Source organism: Atractosteus spatula, chromosome 4 (genome assembly GCF_055471065.1).
Source record: "Atractosteus spatula isolate fAtrSpa1 chromosome 4, fAtrSpa1.hap1, whole genome shotgun sequence".
In the NCBI taxonomy this organism is placed as follows: domain Eukaryota; kingdom Metazoa; phylum Chordata; class Actinopteri; order Semionotiformes; family Lepisosteidae; genus Atractosteus; species Atractosteus spatula.
This window is the reverse complement of record NC_142709.1, coordinates 57,914,848-57,938,144: the sequence shown is the minus strand read 5'-3', so window position 1 is coordinate 57,938,144 and position 23,297 is coordinate 57,914,848. Positions and strand designations below refer to the sequence as shown.

At 38.3% G+C, this 23,297-nt stretch overlaps 1 protein-coding gene across 1 annotated transcript in view; it reads left to right on the top strand.

Moving 5' to 3' along the window:
- The first annotated feature begins 5,555 nt into the window (after positions 1–5,555).
- The window catches only part of dner (delta/notch like EGF repeat containing), a 70,334-nt gene continuing 52,592 nt past the window's right edge, over positions 5,556–23,297 (top strand). Inside the window, exon 1 of the mRNA XM_088914762.1 lies at positions 5,556–5,986. Within this exon, the coding sequence (XP_088770888.1) occupies positions 5,786–5,986 (201 nt within the window). The 5' untranslated portion in view covers positions 5,556–5,785. The remainder of the gene's footprint in view (positions 5,987–23,297) is intronic.

Below are 23,297 nucleotides of genomic sequence, written 5' to 3'. Positions count from 1 at the left end.
ATTACCTCTAAAGAGCTGGAGAGTCCAGAAAAGAGCTATATAAGTGTAAGGAATTGTGTTATTATTACTAGTTGTAGTTTGTAGCAATACATTTTTCAATATATACATTCACAATTATAAGTAGATCCACATGTAGATATCGCTTATTTGGAAAATGCGGCTGCAACGCTCTGCGTCGACGGAATTTCTTGCCACTCTTTTAGCTGATTGTCATGTCCGTACAATCATGTCATGTAATGAAACGAAACCAGGTGCAGCTCCTGGTTTAGTTTCATCTCCCCTAGAAATTAGTTTTTCAGTTCTGTACTGTGAACTCCAGTCCACAGATTTGGCTTGTCTAGGGATGGCAGAAGACGAGCAGGTATTTGAGACGGTCCTGGAGACCTCTTTATCTCTATTGGCAGCACCTTCTCAGTGGTATATAACTATTTGCTGCCTCGGGGACTAGTACATTATGTTCAGTGAATCTTCAGCCATTTGGGCGTTGTTCTGAAGTTTTTACAGCACCATTGAGGAACAAAACATACTCCAGTGTTAAAAGGCTGAGTAATGCACCTTTATTCCAGAAGAAGGAAATATTTGCTCATGCTTTATGCTTTCACGAAGGATTTTTAAATATAGTACCGTAGAGTAAAATATAAAAGGCGAGGTAGGATCCTCAGTATTTTTCGATCTAACAAAAAAACGCTGGTTAGCACTGGAGTGCTTATTTTAAGACGATGAAATACAGTCCTTGAATTCACTCGTAGCTGTGTGACGCATTTAATTCATGCAAACAAAAACGTGGTTGTACTTCCAATGTAATAAAAAAACGTCTAGGTTTTGTGTTAGGAGTGGCCACTAGATGGAGATGTTTACAGTTAGACGTTAAACTCCTGTGAGACCCTTTTGGAGTACGAATATGAATCACTTATGATATGTAGATTGTTTTGCTCTTTAAAAAGCACAATATTACAATATATTGCAGTAGTCTTTGTATAATAAATTTAAAATAAATGTATAATAATAAATTTAAAAATAACCTAGACTGAGCCTTTGTTTAAACTACAGGATGATATGCGCTGTCCTTAATCAACTAATGTGGTTTGAAATGGATATGAGCTTGTTGTTTATTGAACACAGGCAGAACATAGTAACTCCACACAAATAGCACCCCAAGTCCAGAATTTAACCCCGGGCCCCAGTGCTGTGAGGTAGCAATGCTGACTACAGACACCCTTGTAACAATAATGCGAATTATTCATCTTAACTGATGGGTCGCAGTTATCAAAGAGGCGTCTTTCTCCATTATCCTTTTATTGTATTACGATAAAAGACTGTAGGATTTTTAATGCTGCATTTGGTTTACTGCTGATGGAACGCTAGAATCTTCGGCATTAGCAGGGTATGGTACGGACAGGTGTAGTGAGATAGTGAGATCCTCCACTACTCCTCTTTGCTAAGAAGTGCTCCTCCATCTTGATCTCGTGCCTCTCCTCCATTCAATGACTCACGTCAGAAAATTACAGACAATAAGGAGGAAATGTATATTCTGATCACAGCGTGGAAGCATAGAGGGAGGGTAATGGAGAGAGACAGTTATAATAAATCACAGGGCATTATAAATTATAGGCAGCTTAAGACTGGTTTCAGACATGCACATTTTAGAATATCTGGATGTGAGGAAGATGGGGTGCAGCTGAAAGACATGTTGATACTTTATTACTACAAAACTCATCCTTTTTTACTTTTTGGGGTTTAACATTTTTACTTTTTATTTTGCCTATATTCATGACCAAATACATTTCCAAAATGTGCAGAAATAGAATTAGGAAGACTATTTTAAGACACTGGTGAATCAGAACAGAATAACGCAGAATGTCCTCGCTGAGCCTTTTTTGTTAAGATTTACACTGGATGTGAAGATTTTGTGAGTTCGCAAAAACGCTGCTACTGTCATTGTTTCTTACAATAGTGCTATTTAAAACTTAAGCTTCCGCTATCCTAATTAGATAAAGCAGTTAGAAGATGGATGGATATATAAGCTCAGAAAACAAAATTATACATAAAAACCCACAAAAAATAAATATTAGTGAAAGTTCTATGGGGTTGAACATTCACAAGTTGTACAAAAGTAACGCGTTCTGTTTTTGATATTTTAAAATTTGGTACATCTTAGCTAGCCATTTTGTGAGCATAATCATACAAATATTTAGACCTACAGCAGAAGATTACTCAGACTAGCTGCGTGGTGTATTGCTGAAGAATCAGATCTACAACAAAAAAAATGAAATCAACAATGGCTGGAACATTATTAACACAAGGAAATAAGTCTTTCAAGTTCTATGGCTTGGTCTTCAGAACACCCTTCCAGAGGTTTCAATCCAAGTCAAACGGTCAGTATCATGTATGGTGACTTTTAACATCACAGAGGCACTCATTTGGGTGTGGACTGTTTTTTTTTCTAAATGTTGACCAGCTCCGCATGCAGTTCTGGACGTTTTTGTGATGTTTTCAGAGCAGCAGAGGTGGCAGTCCATCTTAATCCGTGTGTGTATGATCAGGAGTGGTGTAGCACACTAAGCCTGGTGAATTACTCTACCGTGTACTGTTAGAAGGAGCAAAATCCTTTGCTGTTGCAAAAGCTGCCTGACATTGTGGGTTGTGGTGGACATTGTCCTGTTCAAGGCCTGGGTAGTCAAGCACTTTGGACTAACACAAACCAAACTATAACAGGGCTGAATATGTTAACCCTGTGGTTTTTTTTTTGCTTTTAGGTCAATAATCACTAGCTGTTACAATTACCTGTGTTTCTTACACATAAATTGTGGCACTAATTTATGCAGCTAGGTTTGTTGGAGCAATCTGGATAAAGGTCCTTGCTGTAATGTGCATCAACAGTATCTGCACTTGGGATTTGAAGTCCAGAGCCCATAATCTCTGTTTCACATTGCCGTTTAAGAGATATGTCAGATTTGCCCGTCATTGTTGACATTGTAACACCTTTGGAAGTACACTAATGGTGTCTGTGTGACATCTGAAGTGATTTAAAGCACACTCGGCTCTTGATAATGCTCATCATTAGACAACTGTGGTATCAATGTTTATGGGATTGGGGCTCTCCTGATATAAACTGAAAGAGTCTTTCTAATTATCTGACTTGTCCAATAAATAAATCTGGACTACACCTTGTAAGTACAATTGGAACAATCTGTGATATGTTGTGGCTCTTGTCAGCAGTTTTCAGGCAATTGATTGTAGTCAATACCATGTGTGAATCACAAAAATCAGATGCTATGTTTATAAATTCACCCTGTTTGCCATGCAGTATATATTTAAAGGAATAAGTTTTGCACAAACACAACAACTAATAATGACTTATCGCATAAACTGTCCTCACCTGTTCTACACTGTTCCAAACAAATCAAAGATCTTGTTACACAAAATATAAGAACATTCCACAGTGCTAGTGAATACAAGGAATATTTTCTTCAAGTGGAAAGTCTCCAAGCAAGCAGAAATGGTTACAAGGGGTTTTCTGGGGAATGCGTCAATATTAATTGGATGCTCCTCCATTTAGACATTTGATTAATCTCGAAGAGACGGCTAATTCATTCTGTTACTTTGGACGTTACGAAACAGAGCACAAGCATTCCTAAGGGTGTGTGGAAGCAGTGTGAGGAATGGTATTGATTTTTCTTATTTTTATTTTCCCTTGGACACGAGTTGCACTCGTTCTGTTGCAAAAGTAAAAGATCAGAAAAGTAGCTCTGCAGGCTGCTTGATTCATCAACGGCCAGAAAGGAAATGACATTTTCCGAAAGGTATGAGAAGATATAAACAGTGCAAAGCAAGGAAGAAACAATCTAGGCCTTGGTTTAATTACACCCTTTAGCATCACTGTCCAGAGTGAAAACTCTAATCCCAGCAAATCACACTTGCACACGATGATAGATTAACGTCCACTGTAATAGGAAATTATTGTGTGTTAGGCACGTAGTTGCCTCTGGACTGATGTAGATCTATTGTATGACAACATCTTATACTGCAAACCAAACTGATTAATACTGAGATCTGAAATGGACATTCATAATGTGAACTCATTTTGTTCTACTTTGCTTTTTGTTTTACCTCGAATGTAATTTGCTTTCCGTCTGTGCACATTAAGCACAGCAGGATAAAATTATTTGTTTTATCAATACCCACCGCCTCCAATGACTTTCATTGACTTGGACTTCAATACATTTCTGCAGTATAGTTTACATTGCCCATGAAGAACACAAGAGTGTACAATACAAACAAAACTTAGCATGAAATAAACATTTTTCTGTCCCACTGACTTTTAAAAAATGTTTCATTGATATTTCTGACCCATCCATCCAATGTCAGGATTACAATTATACTTAATAAGGGTTAGAGCCATCCAGAGCCCATCTTGGAAACACAGGGTAAAAATAGAATTATACTCTTGACTGTGAATTTGGCCTTACGCTCATTTATATTGTATACTTCAGTAACACTTTATAATGAGGTCACAGCTATAACATTTAATAAGCAATGTACATAATATTAACAAATAAAGAATAATGACACATAAAAATGTAGTCTTTAGTTAGTTATTAATCTAGATAAATGAATACTCTTCAAGGAAAGCAAAAGCTATAGAAACCAACCTGGTAAATGTAATACTTTTAAATTTGTTATTGTCATCAAACAATGAGGCTTTTTGATGATTGGTTATTAACAGCTACAGAAGTAGCTTTTTTAAAATAAAGTATTTTCTAAAATTATATAAAATAATATTTTTTTTATAAAATATTGCCTGCAATTCATTTTTTTCTTCCTAAACTTCAACTCTAAAAGAACTAATTGGGAAAAAGCAGAATTAAAAGCTAAGTTACCTTTATCTTTTATTTTTTTTGGCAGATGGAGAATTGAAAAATATTTTTTGTAATGGTGTATGCTCTTTAATATTTACTATAGAGGAATATATTTACTATAGAGTATATAATGTAGTGTTGAAACCAGGTATAGAAGGAGTTGTCAAAGGGTTCAGACCTGAGCTGTAATTTTGCATTTTTTGGTTATTCATTGCTATTCTGCTCCTTAAGGTCTTGCAATGATGCTCAACTTTCACCTGACTCATGGAAAAGTGTTCATGACAGGCAGTATATTGTAGGAGTCTGGGATTGAAATGATACAGATTAGTCATTGTTGTATACCTCCTCTTCCTGGGATATAACCAAGCAGACTGCAGTCTTTAAAATTCCACCTTCTTAAACCTTCGGGTGTGCTCTAACTGACAAAGGAATGTGTGATCAGCTGTGCCTCTGCCATAAAATCTAATAATGAGTAAATGGTTTTAATCTAATTTCAAAAAGCTGATCTGGATTAGAGAAGTCCAGACAATCTGTTTTGCCCACAGGATCCTTGCCCCTTCAGTAAAAAAGACAGGGGAAAAGGAGGACATTTAGTTATGAATGATGCGTGCTAAATTAGCTCTCCCTGCTTTTGTGGCTGTGTGTGTATAAGTAGGTTGTATCCCTAAAGGCTTAGGACTGTCGTCACCTGTCGTCACTGTGAATCAGTTTATGAAAGTGAGCTGGAGCCTGCCTCCTCCTTCAGCCACTCAGCCAGCCAGTTTGCTTATCAGCGCTGTGCAGCCGAGCTCACTTGATCTGCTGTCCTCTCAGCGTCACAGACGGCAGAGCGCTACAGACAGAAACAGTAACAGCAGCATCAGCAGCAGCAGCAGCAGCAAGAGATCCGCAGCAGTGAGGGCTAGGTCGTCTCGAGCAGTGTCAGCATGCCATCCCTGCTGCAGCTCCTCGTTCTCCTTGGTATCGGCTACTGCCTGTCCAAGCCCCTGGCCACCCTGCCTCCAGACCCCTGTGAGGGCAAGCCCTGTCTGAACAACGCTACCTGCGTCCCCTCGGCCGGAACTTCACCAGAGATTCAGGCTTACAACTGCACCTGTAGCCCAGGGTTCACTGGGCAGAACTGTGAGGTAAGGTGGGGGTTTTGTTATCAATGTCTGTACAGTTTTCACAAACAGGCCGTGGCTTGCATTAAACAAAAGAAAACTAAGTGCCTGCTCTTCACTTTCCTCTCGGTTGCTGTTATGCTTGATGTGTGCATGTGCTGTCAATTAGATCTTTAAATATTAAAATGCTGTTACTCTGGCAACCCAACTGTGATCGCAGGGCTGCTGGTAAGGAGCTACTGTTACAGCACTGTGAACGCTAAGGAAACTGGAGGTGTCATTTTTGTGAAAGAACTATACAGCAACATTTAGTTGAAGCCTGTTTAAAAAAAAACGTTTCCCTTAGAGACTCTGGGAATATTAATTCTTATCTTTTCAATATCAGCATTATTTTTAAAAGAGTCAATACTATACGTACAAAATAGGTCACAAAGCAGTATCTAAAACCTGTTTTGAGTCTGAAATTCCAGTTCCAGAGTGTTAACATAAAATGTGCCACCATCAATGTGGTGAGCAGTAAGTACAGTAAATTAAAGAAATAGTGAAAAAATAAATATTTGAGTTTAGTTAGTTAGACCTAGTTCCTACTTTGCCCTTTTCGAAAATTGTGCTTATAATGTGAAACTGAATTATAGACGGGATTGCACTAGACACATCAAGTTAAAATCTGGTCAATTGTGCCAAATGGTGTTTAATCTGGAACCTACCAGTGATTAGAGTATTTTGTCTAAGAGCCCTTTTATAATTTGACTTGAGGGGTCAACCTCTGACACTGCCATATTATCTGTTTCCACTGGCAGAAAAATAAATAAGTCTCTTCAGAACTCATCAAATTAAGCAATTACTACAGGCCATGTATTTTATCTTAAACTGAAGGCTGATTTGCTAATGAAAGCCTGGAAAATGTCCACTTCTTGCTGAGAGGTATTCAGGATCTGTTTCACTGGAGCCTTCCAAAATAACTGTAAGCTGCCCTCTTGCATTCTACGATAAGCCTCGTTGAGACTGCATTTCGGAGCTGTTCAGGCTTTTTAAAAAAAAGTCAGAGTCACAATGAAACTCATTACTGTTCATTAGCTACTGTAGATTTTACCTTTTCTGTATTGGAGGAAGGCACGTGTTGTTTGTTTTTGTTAGTTTGATAGAGAGCAATCTCCATATCTGCATCCTGTGAACTGCTATTGAACAGTACTGTACAGTACGTATGTCGCCATCTGAGCCTGCACAACAGTTACCAGTGTGGCAGAGACAGGCTAGAAGCTAATTGGTTGAGGATTGCGAGAATTTGAGGATAATAATGTTGACTGGATTACAACTCTGCACCTGCTCTGCATTGTTCCAGGCTATACAATGTACTTCCTCTGTATCAAAGTCTACTACTATGGGCTTCAAAGAAATTTTCATGAATCCCACAGGAGACATGCATAGATTTGGAAAATGCTATGTGTGTTTTGGTGACATTAATGTGGCTAGTGTAAAAAAAAAACACAATTTTTTAGGATAAGTTACACCTCTGAAGAAAAAGCAGTAAAAGGATGATACCAGTTGACGTTTGTAAAGCTGTTTTGCTTTGGTATTGCAAAGATAAGGTTTCGGCGTTAGCTTACATATTTTTGGGCTTTGTGAAAAGACAGAATATAAAAGTAACCAAATACCAAATTTTTAATTGGCAGTTTATGAGTGGATCAAAGTTTGATTTCATGTTGCCACCATTGTCTACAATGTCCTATAAAACAGGTAATTTATAGATCAGGGAGGTGGTGTTATCCCTTTGGATAGAGAAGCCCTGATTATGACAGTAATCAGTGGGCCAGTAATTCAAAATTCTTAAGGAGACTCTTTCTCAACTGATGTGATGGATTAAGATGCATAGTTGCAAAGTGCACTTTGTATTATTTACGGATGCTTTGGAGATTCTACTGACAATTCTAAACCACATGAATTTAGAGATCATTTAATGGTCACAATAGAGTTTAATGCATTATAACATTGAACAATCCCAGATTAGTGGTTAAAGGTATCCTGAGCCTACTTTTTTTTCTAATCAGAGAGGAACTCATATTTTTTGGGGACAATAAGGGGGCAACTTAGCAAATGAATTTCCTTTTTTATAGTGTGCCTTTTTACGATGAATAACTTCTCAAAGTCACATTAAAATAAGACAGGATAAGCGAACGGTTTAGATGCTTTTAAGAGAAGATATTATTAAGAAATTGCATTTTAAAAATAAATGACTTCAGTATAACAAATCCTGGACAATACAATCAATTTCAGAACTTTGTTTTTTGCACGCTTGTACAGTAGTTTAAAAAGGCAGATTCCTCAGCATGTGAAATCCCAGATAACGAGCATTCTGAAAAGGTGATGACAAAATTGACTGCATCTTGTCATGACTATTTTTAGCTCCAACCCAATCATCCTCTTGTATGCAGGTGGCTTCACATGGAGCGCCTTGTCATCTAGTTGCTTCATCAGCTGTTGGCTTCAGTGTATGGGGCCAGGGCTGGGCACTGTCTTCTATAGCAGTCCCATCAAAACATTGCTGAGACTCCAGTGCTTGTGTGGCATGTCACCCTGCTGGTACAGCAATGTTTGTCCTGAGTTGAAATGACAGCACTAGGCCTAATGAGCCTGCATGCCACTTTTGAAGGCTACTCTGAACTGTTCAACACCCCCATTGATGTGGGGAATACAGACCTCAATGTGGACAAGTTTGATATCATTATTGCTCTGTCTAGCTGATCAAGTAATGAAGTTGGACAAACTGTGGGCAAGTGTCCAAACTGATGATCCAAACTTTCCCCCAGCTAATAGGTTGGTCAGGATGCTTACAATGTCCTGAATGGTGACCAAGCCCACAGAAATGGCCTCTTGTCATTTTGAGTGGAGGTTGTCACCACCAGAAAGTTCTGGTGGAGGGGCCCTTCACAAATTGTCCCTCAGGTGTTCCCAGGGTTGCTAAAGACAGGAGAAGGGCTACAAATGTGGACACCTATTCTTTCCACTGGTCAGACCTACTGTGAAGTAATTAACAAGTGCCTCAATATCCCAATCTACACCTGGCCATCACAAAAAGCAATAAGCATCCCACTTTGGTGCCAGTCATAATCTACAGATGTTGTTGGTGTAACAGGAACAGCCTCTGGAGGATAGGGTGGACAGTGCTACAAAATCAAGGAATCAAACCATTGTCCCACATCACAAACAGGTGCCTGTGTATGTACTCCACTTTGTAGAAAATGGTGAGTGAGGGTGTCTGCTGACGCTTAACGCAACTGCAGAGCTCAACACCGGGCATTATTCCGAAGTAGTTTTACTTGCATCAGCTGACAAACGTGCAGGGACTACAGCACACATTTATCTGCCAAATAGAGATTGCAGAGACAACAGAGCGACAATTAGGAGGAATCCTGAATGTCTGTCTTGATGTCAAATACTTGTAGGATGATATAAAGGGTCAAAAGATATTTCAGAATAGGACCTGGGGCAACACTACAGGCAAAATGGTTCTGTGCAGGCCAAGTCCTTCGAAAAGTGATGATTTATTTGAACCCAAAAGATTTTATCCATACATACCCTATACTGAGAAGACTTATATCTGAGAAAGTGATTGAGAACAATTGCAGTCCATGACAACAATAAATTTTGATCCAAATGAACAATGACTCAGAGATGTCATGGTCAGTAGTGAGTAGCCAATTAATGACAGCCTTCAACAACGCAGATTCAGTGCTGTGGTACTGCTGGAAATCTGTCTAGAGAGGCACAAGGAAGCTATTTTCTGCACATTAGAATGAAAAGAGGTGGATAACAGCCGGGACCATCAGAATCAAGTGTTGATTTCGTTAAGAAATTACACACAGTGGTACTCAACTGATTCCTATATTTGTAAACATAGGAAAACACTGAAAGAAGTAAGTGGACATCAGAAAACATGCTTCAAAAAATAATACATTGATGCAACTGAGTGATTTTGATAAAATACACAATACACATACTATAGTCTTTTTTCTATGCTAAATATATTTTGTTAATATTTTTTACTTAAAAAAGGTTTGTACATGTAGTATTACATAAATCGTTTTGTAATAGCATTCTTAACTAAAGTTTTTTTATTGAGTTTTTTTTTATTACCACATCTTTAGATTTTGCACCTGTCATGTTATGATGTTGTTATGATGCAAAGTCACAGCATACACAGCAGCTCGTATTTTTAATGGAGGCTCATGTTTTGTCTGGAACTGGTGACTGAATTTGAGGCAGAGGGAAAGGAAGGGATTTTTGTAAATTGTGCTAGAAACCAGACCCTGAAGTAATATGATGAAATGTAAAACAGTGCTCTGCTTGACCCAGAATGCAAATGGTTTACTAGATGAGGGTGGGTTAAAATGCGTTTGCTTCAGTGTTTCAGGAACTGAAGTAAAGCACAGCTTTCTGTGTTTTAATTATATATACAATAAGTGTTTATTGAGCAGTATTTTGCTTCTAGTGTAGCTCTAAAGAAAACAACTGTAAAATGAAGGTGAGCTAATGTAACACATTGAGATAACCACAAATGAAGTATTACCAATTTGTATCTGTTAACAGTGCTTTGATTTGTGCAGATAGGCACATTTTCTACTGTCAGGAGCAATAATTAAATCATGAATTCCTGTCATAATTGGAAAAGAACTGAGATCTTTTGAGATTTGGAGCTGACGAATATATGCTGTACTGTACAGCACTGTTCCGTGGCATGCTCATAGAACGAAAATCTACAGGTTCAAACCATTACGTATTGGTTAAGGATTCCCTTTATCCTGTAGTGTATCTGTTTAATCTATTAATTTCATTAAATGTTCAACTCTCAATTTATAATCTCTTTATTTTTTCAAGTAGAAGTTTGTATCGTCTGAAATGTGAATATCCGTACTAGTATTCACAGCTTTTAGTGGTAATGTATACAATTCCAGATAATGAAAACCAGAAATATTAAGATATAAAAAGGTTCATTTTAGTTAAGAGTAACTGCTGAAAAACACTGGATTACCATTAACGTAGAAGAATCACATGATGCATGGATGCATGTGATGGGTTTCAATTTATCCCCTACTGTCATTCTCACTTCATTGCCCATCAAAACTGAAGCTGTTCACCTCTTAGAAACTGTGCGTCTGGAACAAAGCAGCAGCAGTAAGAGGGCACATAAAATACTATGACTCCACTGAAATGACCACATCATGATGGTCCCGACTTGCAGTATTCTTAAACTTAGGCTGACTTGCAGTATTCTTAAACTTCTTCTGTCTCTGTTAAGTGCCCTAGTTAAACATAAAACTACTGTTTTAACAAATGTCTTGTTTAGTTGCTATGTTGGATTCAGTACCAGCAGGTCAATTGGCTTCTAGGAAAATTGTCCCTGGTGTCAGTATGTGTGTGACTGTGTGTGTCTGCCCTGTGATAGACTGGCATCCCATCCTGGGTGCATCCTGCCTTGTGCCTTTTGCTTTCTGGGATAGGATCTAGCTCCCCTGTGACCCCTGAATTGGATTAAGCGGTTAGAAAAGGAAATGGAAGGATGGGTTGTGATGGAAAAGTAGAGTGAAAATAATTAAGCTTCTCTGTTCGTCCCACGCTGCTTCCCTCTGTTGCAGCTTCTGCCTCTGTGTGAAAACACAGCACTTTGCTTTAGTGGTGTTGGCTGGAGAAAAAAAATTGTCTTGTCTTATGCTGGTGTTCCCTGCTACCATATTGGGGCCATGATTTGGAAATTATGCCTACCGGTATACTAACGCCAACTGAAGCCACAATCTAGTTTTCCTTAGAGGTCTATGAGTTCAATACTAACCTGCCCCAGCTTTGCTTGGCATCTGGGATCTAACGAGAACATGCTACAGGGTGTCTTCTAAGATTTAATAAGAGCAGGTTATAAGGTGATAATCCTGTTGTCGTGTTCATAGTAAATGATCCCGGTAAAAACCATTTAATAGTGTGGTAACCTTGTTTGTTGCAAATTATAATGATATTGTGCTTTAATTCTAGTTATTAGACTAGAATTTTTTTATTAAAAATTCAGTGATGCCCATTTATCATTGCAGTTTGAAGCAAAATGAACTTACCTGAATTCAATTGAAATGTAAATTTCAGTTCTTTTTAATTCAAATACTGCTTTATTCCACATTGAGTGAAATAACAGACATAATTACGCCTGATAAAGAGCTGAGGTGCCAAAGAACCTTTGTATTGTATTCTTAAATTGGAGATCAACCCAAAGTACCGGCCCTGATTATATGTCTGGAAAAAGCGTCATCATAGGGTTGGAAAGAGGTGGAATTACACTACTGGGGATCCTATTTTTCCTTTGTTTTACTTTTCTATCAGGATACTGTATGATTAGGACACCCGCCTAGCCTTAAAATGCGATGCCACATTAATGTTTGCGAAATGAACTGCCTCTTCATTGAGCGTGTGGGGACGCAAGAAGTCACGTTGCAGTTCAGTGTGGTTCTGAAATAAGTTTATCACAGGCGGCCATCTGGAGAGCGAGCAGTGAGACACCATGTTCTCTCATTCCTCAGCTCCAAAACCACAGGATTTTTCCTATGTGCTTTTACACCCATAGACGCAGCATTAATAGGTTGCCTTTCTTACCATAAAAGGTGTGTTTGGAAAGCAGTTCCAAAAAGGACATATCTAGAAAGAGTGAAAATTTCAATGCCAACATAGAAAACAATGTTTCTGACCTCCAGAGCTGCCAGCCTTGCACTGTCCATCTGTCACACATCTCTCGTGGCCCCAGGCAGTTAGAACGCCGACCCACACAAGGTGTCCTGTTTTTACACTCGTCAGAAAGCAGTAGCCATGCTCCTTCATTTTAACATGCTGAGAGTACGCCAGCCCCGCTCCGGTGATGAGCTGACGAAAAACCAACAGGATGAATTTCTCATTGAGCTGCCTCTCGTCCTCAGGTAATAATAATAATAATAATAATTGCTTACACTTTTATAGTGCTTTTCTGGACACTCCACTCAAAGCGCTTTACAGGTAATGGGGACTCCCCTCCACCACCACCAATGTGTAGTTGAGGTAGTTGAATCTGTGGAAGAAAATAGTTTGCACATTTGATACGTGCTTGATATACCAAATCTGTTTAATCTATCCATCCATCCAACCACTTTCTAACAGTGTCATCCACCTCAAGGTCATGGGGGAGCCAGAGTCTAACCTGGCAAGCAACAGGCACAACACTAGGGGGCACAACCCCACCTTGGGCAGGATGCCAGACCATCACAGTGTCTACACACACAAACTCACATCAGGGCCAATTTTCCCAGAAACCAATTAATCTACCAGTATGTCTTTGGGCTGTGGGAGCAAACTGGAGTAAACCCATACAAACACAGTAACAACATCCAAACTCCATGCAGAGAGCACCTCAGGTCCAGAATTGCACGGCAGCAATGCTAACCACTGTGTCACCCACAGATCTGTTTTAGATCTGTTTTATTCTTTTATTATTCAATGTATACATGTTGTTAGGAAGAGAAATTGCATTTTGGAGTTTTTCTTGGCAGTATCAACCATGATAGCAATATCAGTGCTTTTCTGAACACTTTAGTCATGACTATAACAAAACTAGGCAGATTGGTGGGGAAAGTTCCCTGTGACATCAAACTTAACCAGAGGACAGTACATTCGCTAATACCTCCTAACGACTTTTGACTGATTATTTATATGTAAGTTCATTCCACGTCCAGTTATAATGTACATTACAACTTTAAAAATATTTGGGACCCCTTTTGTGTCTTATGTGTTATGTATTTATTTTAATAAATGCTTAGCAATTTGTTTCTTTTTATGGTTATTTGAAAAACTGCGAAGGCTTTACTTTTGGTAGATGGTGACATCTTGAACAAATACGGTGCTTTAATTTAGCCTGCATGGAAAAATAAAAAAAAAACTTGTGCATTCCGTATACACAGTGCTTAAACACAATAGAAATCTGAAAAGGCAACATCTGAAATGTTCCTTAGAGGCTAACTTGCCTATGGTTAGATGCATGATTTTCCGTTGGTACAGGATATATTTTCATTACCTATATATTATACTCTTCGCTTATGTAATCAGGGGATTTAAGGTAAGCCACCCATTTTAGAATAGCTATTTATATTCAGGATACAGTTCTAATGTCTGTTATATATTTATAGTGGTTCAAATGTCTTGAACACTTATTAAATCAGAGGACTGAAGTCTGAAATGCAACAAAAGCAATTGACAAAATAACCTCTGAGAAGCAGTGATTTCTTTTGGTTTATAAACATACGTGAATCTCATGTCTTTTAACACAATTGTGAGCAGACAGTGCAGAAAGACCGAAGCCACTGAACCATTGAACCATGTTAATTTTACATATTGAGATACAGATGGTCAGAAAAACTAATTCTGGTTTTCTCAGAGGCATCAGAGGTACCCAGAGAATGTAAAAGTTGAGTCAAGAATGAATCAGTCTATGTGTTACAGAAACTGTTGAAACCAAAGCTAAAAAAGCACTGTTCACATGCTCTCTGTACGACAAGTGTTATAGTGTAACTGTTTCTCTCTGGCAGTTATGAGTACTGATACCATTTTTTAATTTCATTTTTCAGATGAATAATTATTCTTGTAGCAAACAATTAGTAAGTTAAATTAGCATCCTCAGGAGCTTTCAGGAGCTTTTTGTTCTAAACAATAATTCAGTATAGCAAGCCAAATCTTAATAAGTTAGTATTTCTCCTTTCTCTCCTCTAAACTTAGCAAAGTTGTCTTATATTGTCTTTATTTAGCTTCCTACCCTTTCATGCTATCACTTCTACGGTATACGAATTGGATGTATCGAACGAGAAACAGCTTTTTGTATTAAAACAACAGCACATTTTTGTCTCCACTAGATTAAATGTATTAACAGACATGTTCTGCCATCACACTCTGTACTTTTGTCCTTCGCTGTTCTTGTAGAGCTTGTTTCTTAGCAACCAAGCAGCAGTGCCTCCACCTCCTGCTACCCACTGTATATCACTGAATGAATTCCAGCCATGATTAAGAGAAGGAGAGGAGAGAGATATGGGAAGAAAAAAAAGATGAGCCCAGACATAATGATACAATTATGAGCACATTAACAATTTAATTTGAGACAGGAAACTTCAGGGTGGGAATATAATGACAAAATCCCTGATTCAGGGTTCACCAATACATTGATACATTCTCTTTTAGTGACTTGTTATAGATGGAGCCCACAATTGATTGGTGAAAGAGAGGAGTCTGGTACAGAGCTTGTGAAGACAGCTGGAAAAGCAGCTTGGTCATTGCTGCTCCTGGGTCTCATCTTGCCCAGGATCGCTCAGCTGTCAGGGAAATCAAGGCTCTGTCTGACACTGTCTCTAGCTGGTCACCAACCTGCCTGGCAAGGACAGCTGTTGGCAGAGGAGACTGCTAATGAGGAAAAATGTGTGTCGCAAGAAGCTTGCAGGAACCTAAGCCGTCTGGATGATCAAAACAATAAAACGCACGGGGTGAGCTTAGAATACACAAGCTACTGTAATTAGAGAATCCTGTTCTGATTTTATTGACATGTATATCAATACAGAGAATTTTAAGAAGAAATTGAGCATGACAACAACGACCATATTATCATCAAAAACGTAAATCTTCACACAGTCTGAGAATACTTTGCTAAACAGATGTCCTTACACAGGCAGTTCCCATTTCTGTCAGAATTTTTTAAAAAAAATAAATTCGCTTTATTTGAACCCTAGGCCTCCATGTAATGTTTTCATATGGAGAGATGGAATGTACAGTATGTTGGAATCTGGGATCACGTGCTTTTTGAGGGACAACTGATAGTCTGCCACTTGTGGCCTTGGCTGATGATTTAGCTGGGTTTCCCTTTTCATAAAATGTATCTTAAATATTCAAGGAGTTTGAAAAGATTTCCATATCGGGTCGATGGTTTTACAATACAATACAGTAGTGCCTACAGTAGTCCAGCCCACGCAGCATTCTGTAGCATTCTGTTACATTATTTTAACTTACCATCTCGTTGCAATCATTGCTTTTACTGTCAGAGAGTCTTTTAACCATGCTTTGGATCAGGGTCTCCAACCCAGGTCCTTCAGAGCCCCAATCCAGTTATTTTCCCAGGTCGTTTAAAGATTAGGAACACTTGTTTAATCAGTTGATTAATTAAGCAAATAATGTTTCAAAGAAGGGGCTTCTTGGTCCTTGAGGGCTGAATGATATTCGGATGTTTGTTCCAAATGATCTTAAAATGACTTATTTAAACACATCAACTGTTTGGGTGATCACTGTTCAATCACTCCAGGCCTTTAGAAATTTAGAATTTAAAGATCACCCATAAAACTTGGTAGACTAGGGCTCTGCAGAATCAGGGCTAGAGGCCCCCTTGACAAACTGGACTGAGGCTCTTGAGGAGTTGAAGGGTTGAAGACCCCTACTTTACACAGATGTTGTTTATCTATGCGTGGACTGCATTTTCTTTATAATATGTACCTCTAATAACTTAGAATAAATCACCGCTCTGCTGAGAACCTTGGTTGCTTGATATGGATATGAAATAGTAAGAAATATGGGTAGTCCATTAAGTATTCAGTGGGTCCTCTAGCCTAGACATGTTCTCTGTCAAACAGGAAGAAAGATATTAGATTTTAAAACAGCTTCCCACTTATTTAAAAAAAAGTGACAATTTTCAGGCATGACTTTGTTTAATTGCTCACGATTCGCTTTTGCCACAATGTCACGAAAATGGATTTCCATTTTAAATTCAAACACGAGTTGTTTTTGTGAGACAAACGCATCCTTTTTCTAGTTGGTGTTTTTCGGCTGTGTTGTGTCTCTCATAATAGCTTCAGTGGCGCCGCCCCTGCAGAGCCGGGTTTCAAGTGCTGCATAAGTCACGCTCCCAGCTGAAGTGAGTCCATTCCTGGGCTCCTTTTGTCTTCCTTTCCTGAATACCCTCCTCCCACGTGCTGGCTGTGCACTCTCATGCTGCACTTTCCTCCTTTCCCCTAACCTTTTCCAGGCCAACATTATGGAACTGCAATCTCGCCTACGGTCCAGACACAAAACAACTTCTGAAAAACACATTTCTATTTCAGATTAAAGAAAAGTCTTGCCACAAGAAGAGGCCTGAGAAAAGCATGCACCTGGTTGAATGAAAATCAATAAATACAACCCAAGTTTGAAAGATAAAGAACATGCATATTGTATTTATCAATGGGGTTTCATTCCTTCACTTTGCCTTTTAATTAAGAAACATTCAAAAGGGCTTTGTTGGGTATTTGTTGGGTATCTTGTAACTGTAGTAAAATTTATATGCACATTATCAAAATGCAGGATGAATGCTGAGATAACTACAATCACATAGCAGTTTGATCCTCTGCTCTTGTGCAAATAGGGATGTAACAGGAAAGCTATGTGTTTAGTTTTATTATCACACTGTGTGTCAAAATGATCACGCTTACTCAGAATGAGGGACAAAACCCCAACAGCTGGTGGTGGCTCACTGAAGATCCTGTGGCTCTTCATCTGCTAGAATGAATGGAGGTGCTGCACAATGGGAGTCTTATCTTCTTCTCTGCAATAATCTTTTCAGTACAGCATTTAGTTCCCATGTGAGGGACGCTTTAGTTTAAGGGCTTTGTTTCAGCTGGGAACAGCTTTATTTTTCTGTTTACAGTACCTGCCTCTGGGAAACAAAGATGAGGCTTGCAGGAAATTCCTCTCTGTGTCAATGTGACCTTAACATTTTGCAGGTGGATAAATGATTGTTTAGCACATGACAACACTTTAATATTCCTAATCTGTGTTGTGCGAGAGAGCTTTAATTATGTGGTGCCATGGGAAAGGCTTGCAGGGTGTGATTCCTTTCTTGTTGAGATGTATTTGGAACTGCTGTTTTGTGAAGGTTAGTGTTAACAAATCTGAAAATTGACCATGCTGGCTGCCTATAATAAGCTTATATTTAAATCTTAACACTTGCAATTCCTGTTCTCATCTAGAACATCTTGTTAGTATTACCTAGCACTCAACATTAATGTTACAAGTGGAGCATCACATGTTGAAATTTTCACACAGTGCACCCACGTTGATTTGCACCCAAATCTGAACAACACCATGCGATTAAAGTAAAGAATTTAATCCATATTCCTAAGACCTATTTTCCCTGATATGACCTACTGTACCTTTCTGGCTTCTGATTGAACAGTATCAGTAGTTAATGAAGGAGCTGGTTGGGACAAACTAAAAACGCTCCCGTAACTTGCATGATTCTTCTCTCTGTTTTGAAGACCTTACTAATTACCAATGCAGTGTAGGATTGTAGGATTTTAGTCTGAAGAATTTTGGTATAGTATTTAAAGGTTTTAAAGCCAGGAATGTTTTGATTTTAAGAGCTAGCGAAGAAGGCATGGACATGTAAGAGTTAAAATTTCTGTCTATTCCCCAAGGAAATGCTGTTAGAACAGTTTGCAAAACAGTATAATTAAAAAATCACATGCAGCTGGGTTTTCTTTGCAAAAAGAAGAAAAAATGAGATGTGTATAACTATATGTACAAAAAGGTATGGTATATAATGCCTCCAAATATTCTGTGGAATTTTTTTGCTGAATAAATTTTAATAAGCCCATACTGTATTCCATGAGGTAGGACATGAGGGTTTTTATATGTATTACATCCTCACCTAGAGTACTCTGAGGAAAACAGGGTCACATACGAACTGGTCCATCATTTTAATTGACACACAGTCAATAAGAAGAAAGGAAGGGGAGCCGGTTTATAGCATTAATGTTTTACCCACAGAGAGTGTGCCGACATCTCAAACTGCGTGTTAGTCCCGGCTCGCCAATTATGAGGTGTCTGCAGGAAGGAAAGATGGCTGAAGGGAAACTATGCTTTGTGGAGGAAAATTAAAGCTTTTCAAGAACGCTTAAGCACTGACAATAGGAAAGGGTTATCTTCTCTTTTCTTGGCTATTGAAATATCATGTACAGCCAGCAAATAATTTAAATTGCTTCCCTATCTCCTAACACATGCACCCCCAGAAGCTATCCGTGAAGACACATAAAGCATGAGTTTTGCTGTATAATTATATTTCTTAAAAATTTACACATTTCATTGAGAAGAATAGATGTGTTTCTATACAAATATGCACTCATTAAAGTAAGCTACTGTATTTCCTATAAGCGGAATTCATGTAACATATAATATAAATTATATAGAAATTCTAAACAGTAAGTGATTATACATACACAGTATAATATATACTGTATGGCATGCAATCAAAATTCAAAACAAGAATAGCTTTGACATTCATAAGAGTTGGAGCCTTGCAAAAACACATTTCAACCATCCCAGTTCATTCAGGCATAAAGCAAAACTTTCCAGTAACTTGATATATGTATAATTCTCTTGTCCTCAGAGATTCTTAATTAGACGTGTTGCATGCCTTATAAATCACACAGTTTCCACCACAGTGCACAGTGCATTCTTATATTTGGAGAGTTTGTTAAGTAGATGCATTCATTAAGGTGTATTCTTGACAATTAATTGTGCACAAGTGGGCTTACTGGTTGTTCTGGGCAATGTTCATTGCGGCAACTTCAGAGCTCCACAACATCCTGCGTGTGTTTAAAGACTTAGTAATTGGAGTGTTATATTGATGACTAACAGTGCTGTCTGGGAGTCAGATCTTTTATTCCTTAATCTGATCTGACTCGGAAAAATACATTCTAGATTAGTGGGCAGCGATCTGCCATTCCGTCATAGAACTTTTAAAGGTTAAAAGAAGCAGCTTCAAACTAAGTGATATTTATGACGTTTATCATGTTGGTATCCTGTTTAATCTTGCATTCTGTTACCATTCAGTGCTGCAATAGTTATTTCCATAATCACATCTCATTCTACGTGAAGAATTCTAGTTAGAAAAAGACTGAGCCTCGTTTTCTGCAGTGAAACTATAAGAAGTTCAGTCCGTCTGCAGCTGGGAGATTGTCTAGTGATTACCTACAGTATGTACTGTATAGTATTTACCCGTCCAAGTGGCTGAAGAGGCTATGGTTGCTGACCCTGAGCCTTCACTTCTCTTGCTTTATTTAGATCAGCTTTTTCTGAACTTGGTCTGCACTGCCAATGGTGAAAGATATGCACGATACCTGTGGTTGTTTCATTATATTTTGTTTGAGCATTTTTATATCAGTAATGTGTTATGTCTTTGGTGTCTCTAACCCCAATGGGGTCCAATCCCAAGTCCTGGTCCTCATGGGTTACAATGCAGCAATTTATTTTTTAGGTCTCTTTAAATCATTGACATTAAGTCATGGTTTACCTGTTTAACTCTTCTCTTCCGGTTTTTAGTTGTTTATATGGTGAAGGCATGTACAGTATGTGTACGTGTAGACATGTATTTTGATGGATTGCTTCTCCAGTGATCAGTGCTGAGGAGCCCAAGGTTTGATGATAAAAGGTTTAGTGCTGGCCTATTCAACGCTCTGCTTCTACACATCCAGTAAGTGTAGTGTTTGCACTTCCACTATAGTTCCTTGCAGAGGTAAGGGACTATAGGGGAAGTGTTTTTGTTGGCAGTGTTGGGGAAGAAAGATAGATGGAGATTCACGTCAGACGTTTCAACTTCCTAAACTGGTCCTCCCCTGCTTTTTCATGTCTGTTCAGACCCGCTGCCCAAATATTAGTAAAGAAATAAGCATCAGAATAGCCATCATCTTTGAAGTGCTAGTTATTGAGTTGAGCTACTGACCTATTGCTGTGCCAAACACCTTTTCACAACTTTGACCCCTGTGAACGTTTCCCATGATGATGTCAAGGTGAAGTCAAGCACAGGAGTAAAGGGTATACTGAACCCCACAAAGTTAGAGTGGGGGTTAAGGCTAAGGTAACTTGAAGACCCAGCAAAAGCGCTGCAGTAAAACAGTCTCACCGCTCTGCAAACCTGCCTACTGCTTCACACATTAGAAGGGATAGCACAGGTGGAGTTGTTGGTGTTCTAAATCCCATTTTGTCTGATTAAACTACAGTATAAATGTATAATATTTTCCTGAACTATAACTGTGGTTAATGCCTGACTATCTGGAGCAATACATATACAATAAATCTAGTTGTTACATTTCAGTGTCACTGCAATTACTGCAGAGTAATTGTAATTGCAATTGTAATTGAACAAAATATTACTGAAATCAAAATTATTTCAACTACCAATGCAACTTTAAAATTTAGAATAATTTCAAATATAATTGACCAAAAACTCTGTTATTTTTTTAGCTCTAGTAGCAACAGTCAGTTATGATAAGGGCTAAAAAGGATATCCATGAAGTATGAAGTCTTATTTTCAAAATAAAAGACAATGAAAATACTGTAAACCAAACCTAAAGAGAAAAGGGGATGATGTAACTATAGTAAAATAGATTTAGATCCTGTCTTACTACAGATCGTGTCATGTAGTCATTGTCTGTAGTCATTGGATGTCCATGACTACATTAAAAATAACATCACTTTGGAAACACATTTAGTTGAATAAATTTGGTGTTTATAGTCTTTGGTAGTACCTTAGATTTCCTAGAGATGTGTGTAAAAGATTGTTTTTTCTTAAGTTTTGTTTTTGGGCTCCTTGGGGTTTTGTTTAGTGCTTGTCTTACATGTTTTCAGTTGTAAAATGAAAGCTTTGTTAATATTTTATAAAGTAAAATATTTTTAAAATAAAGTGGATTCAAAAGCAAGTTAAAAACGTGTCTGTAGCAATTATTGCTCACTGTTTTGAAGAGTGGATTATATAACAAAAATATTTCTTAAGGCAGAGTTGAGTAAGAGTAATTATCCCTGAAAAATGATTATCTTTTAACATCACTGTCATTTTGTTATTATTTTATTGGCCTAACTAAAACTGGGTGTTTCCAGCCAAAAACAGGCGGGATGCACCAGGTGTCTTTAAGACAACAATGTAAATTTGACTTTTTATTGCATCCTAGGTTTCTGAATTTAGGTCAGAGAAAAATAGTGCCCACATATTCCATAAAATCTGAACAATTTTATATCAGGCACCATCTGTCTCTCTATGAACAACTCTACACTTGAGGCTTGATTTTCTTCTTGCTAGCTCAGAACATGTTTTGAGGAGTCATATTGCTTAACCACCTGGGACAAATAATCCATCCATCCATTTTCTAACTGCTTTATCCAGTACAGGGTCACAGGGAAGCCAGGCAAACGACAGATGCAAGACAGGATACACCCTGGATGGGAAGCCGGTCCAATGCAGGGTAGACAAAGACACACACAAACTAGGACCAATTTTCCCATAAACCAATTAACCTAACAATATGTTTTTGGACTGTGGCATGAAACTGGAGCACAGGAGGAAACCCTTATTAAAATAGGGGGCACATACAAGCTCCATGTAGTTAGCACCCCAAGAATTAAACCCAGGGCCCCAGTACTGCAAGGCAGCAATCCTTACCACTGCGCCACCCCACAACTTATACATGTCGTTCAATAATTAAGAGTATTAAAAACTGTAAAAAACAAAAAACAAAAGGTAATCCATTCTAATGCTTGACTAAAGCAAGGGTCAAGTACAATAGATCAGTTCCTATCCTAAAACAGCCACTTGTAGGTCCTTGTACTTGTTGGTTGCAAACAGCCACTCATGGGTACTGCAAGTATCAAGCAGTCAAAGAATCTAATACCAAACACATATTCATGTTTCACAGTGGAGTTCGGACCAATTGAATTACTTGCATTACCAGTATAGTGGTCTTGTCTTTGTGATCATTTTATTGATACTTTACTTAGTTGTAATCATTTCCATTGTTTCCTTTGTACCCACACTTAATGATACACTTTGTAAACATTGTAAGTCACTCTAGACAGCAGCATCCACTAAGCAAATTAAATAATAATAATTGCTTCCTTGAAGCTCTCAGATTAATTTAATTATTGCAATCAACTGAGGAGAAGGAGAACTGGAATAATTTTAGGAAGCTCAAATGTTCAATGATGTAGAAAAATGATGCCCATACACAATAAATTATATAATAATACTGTATATTTTTTTCCCAGTTTTATTCAAGTAGAGTCCCATAATTCAAGTTCTGATGGAGATATTGTCACGATCGTTACTCCTCCTCTTAAGGGTGCTCCAGCCCTTCCTCGTTCTGTCCCATTCCCCACACCTGTTTCTTATTCCAGCCCCTCTTTAGTTCCACCTTTAAAGCCAGACGCAGGCGATTGCTCAGGGCTTCTCATTGATTTCCGCATCGTGAGAGCCCGGGGTCCTGCCGCGTCTGGCTCCATT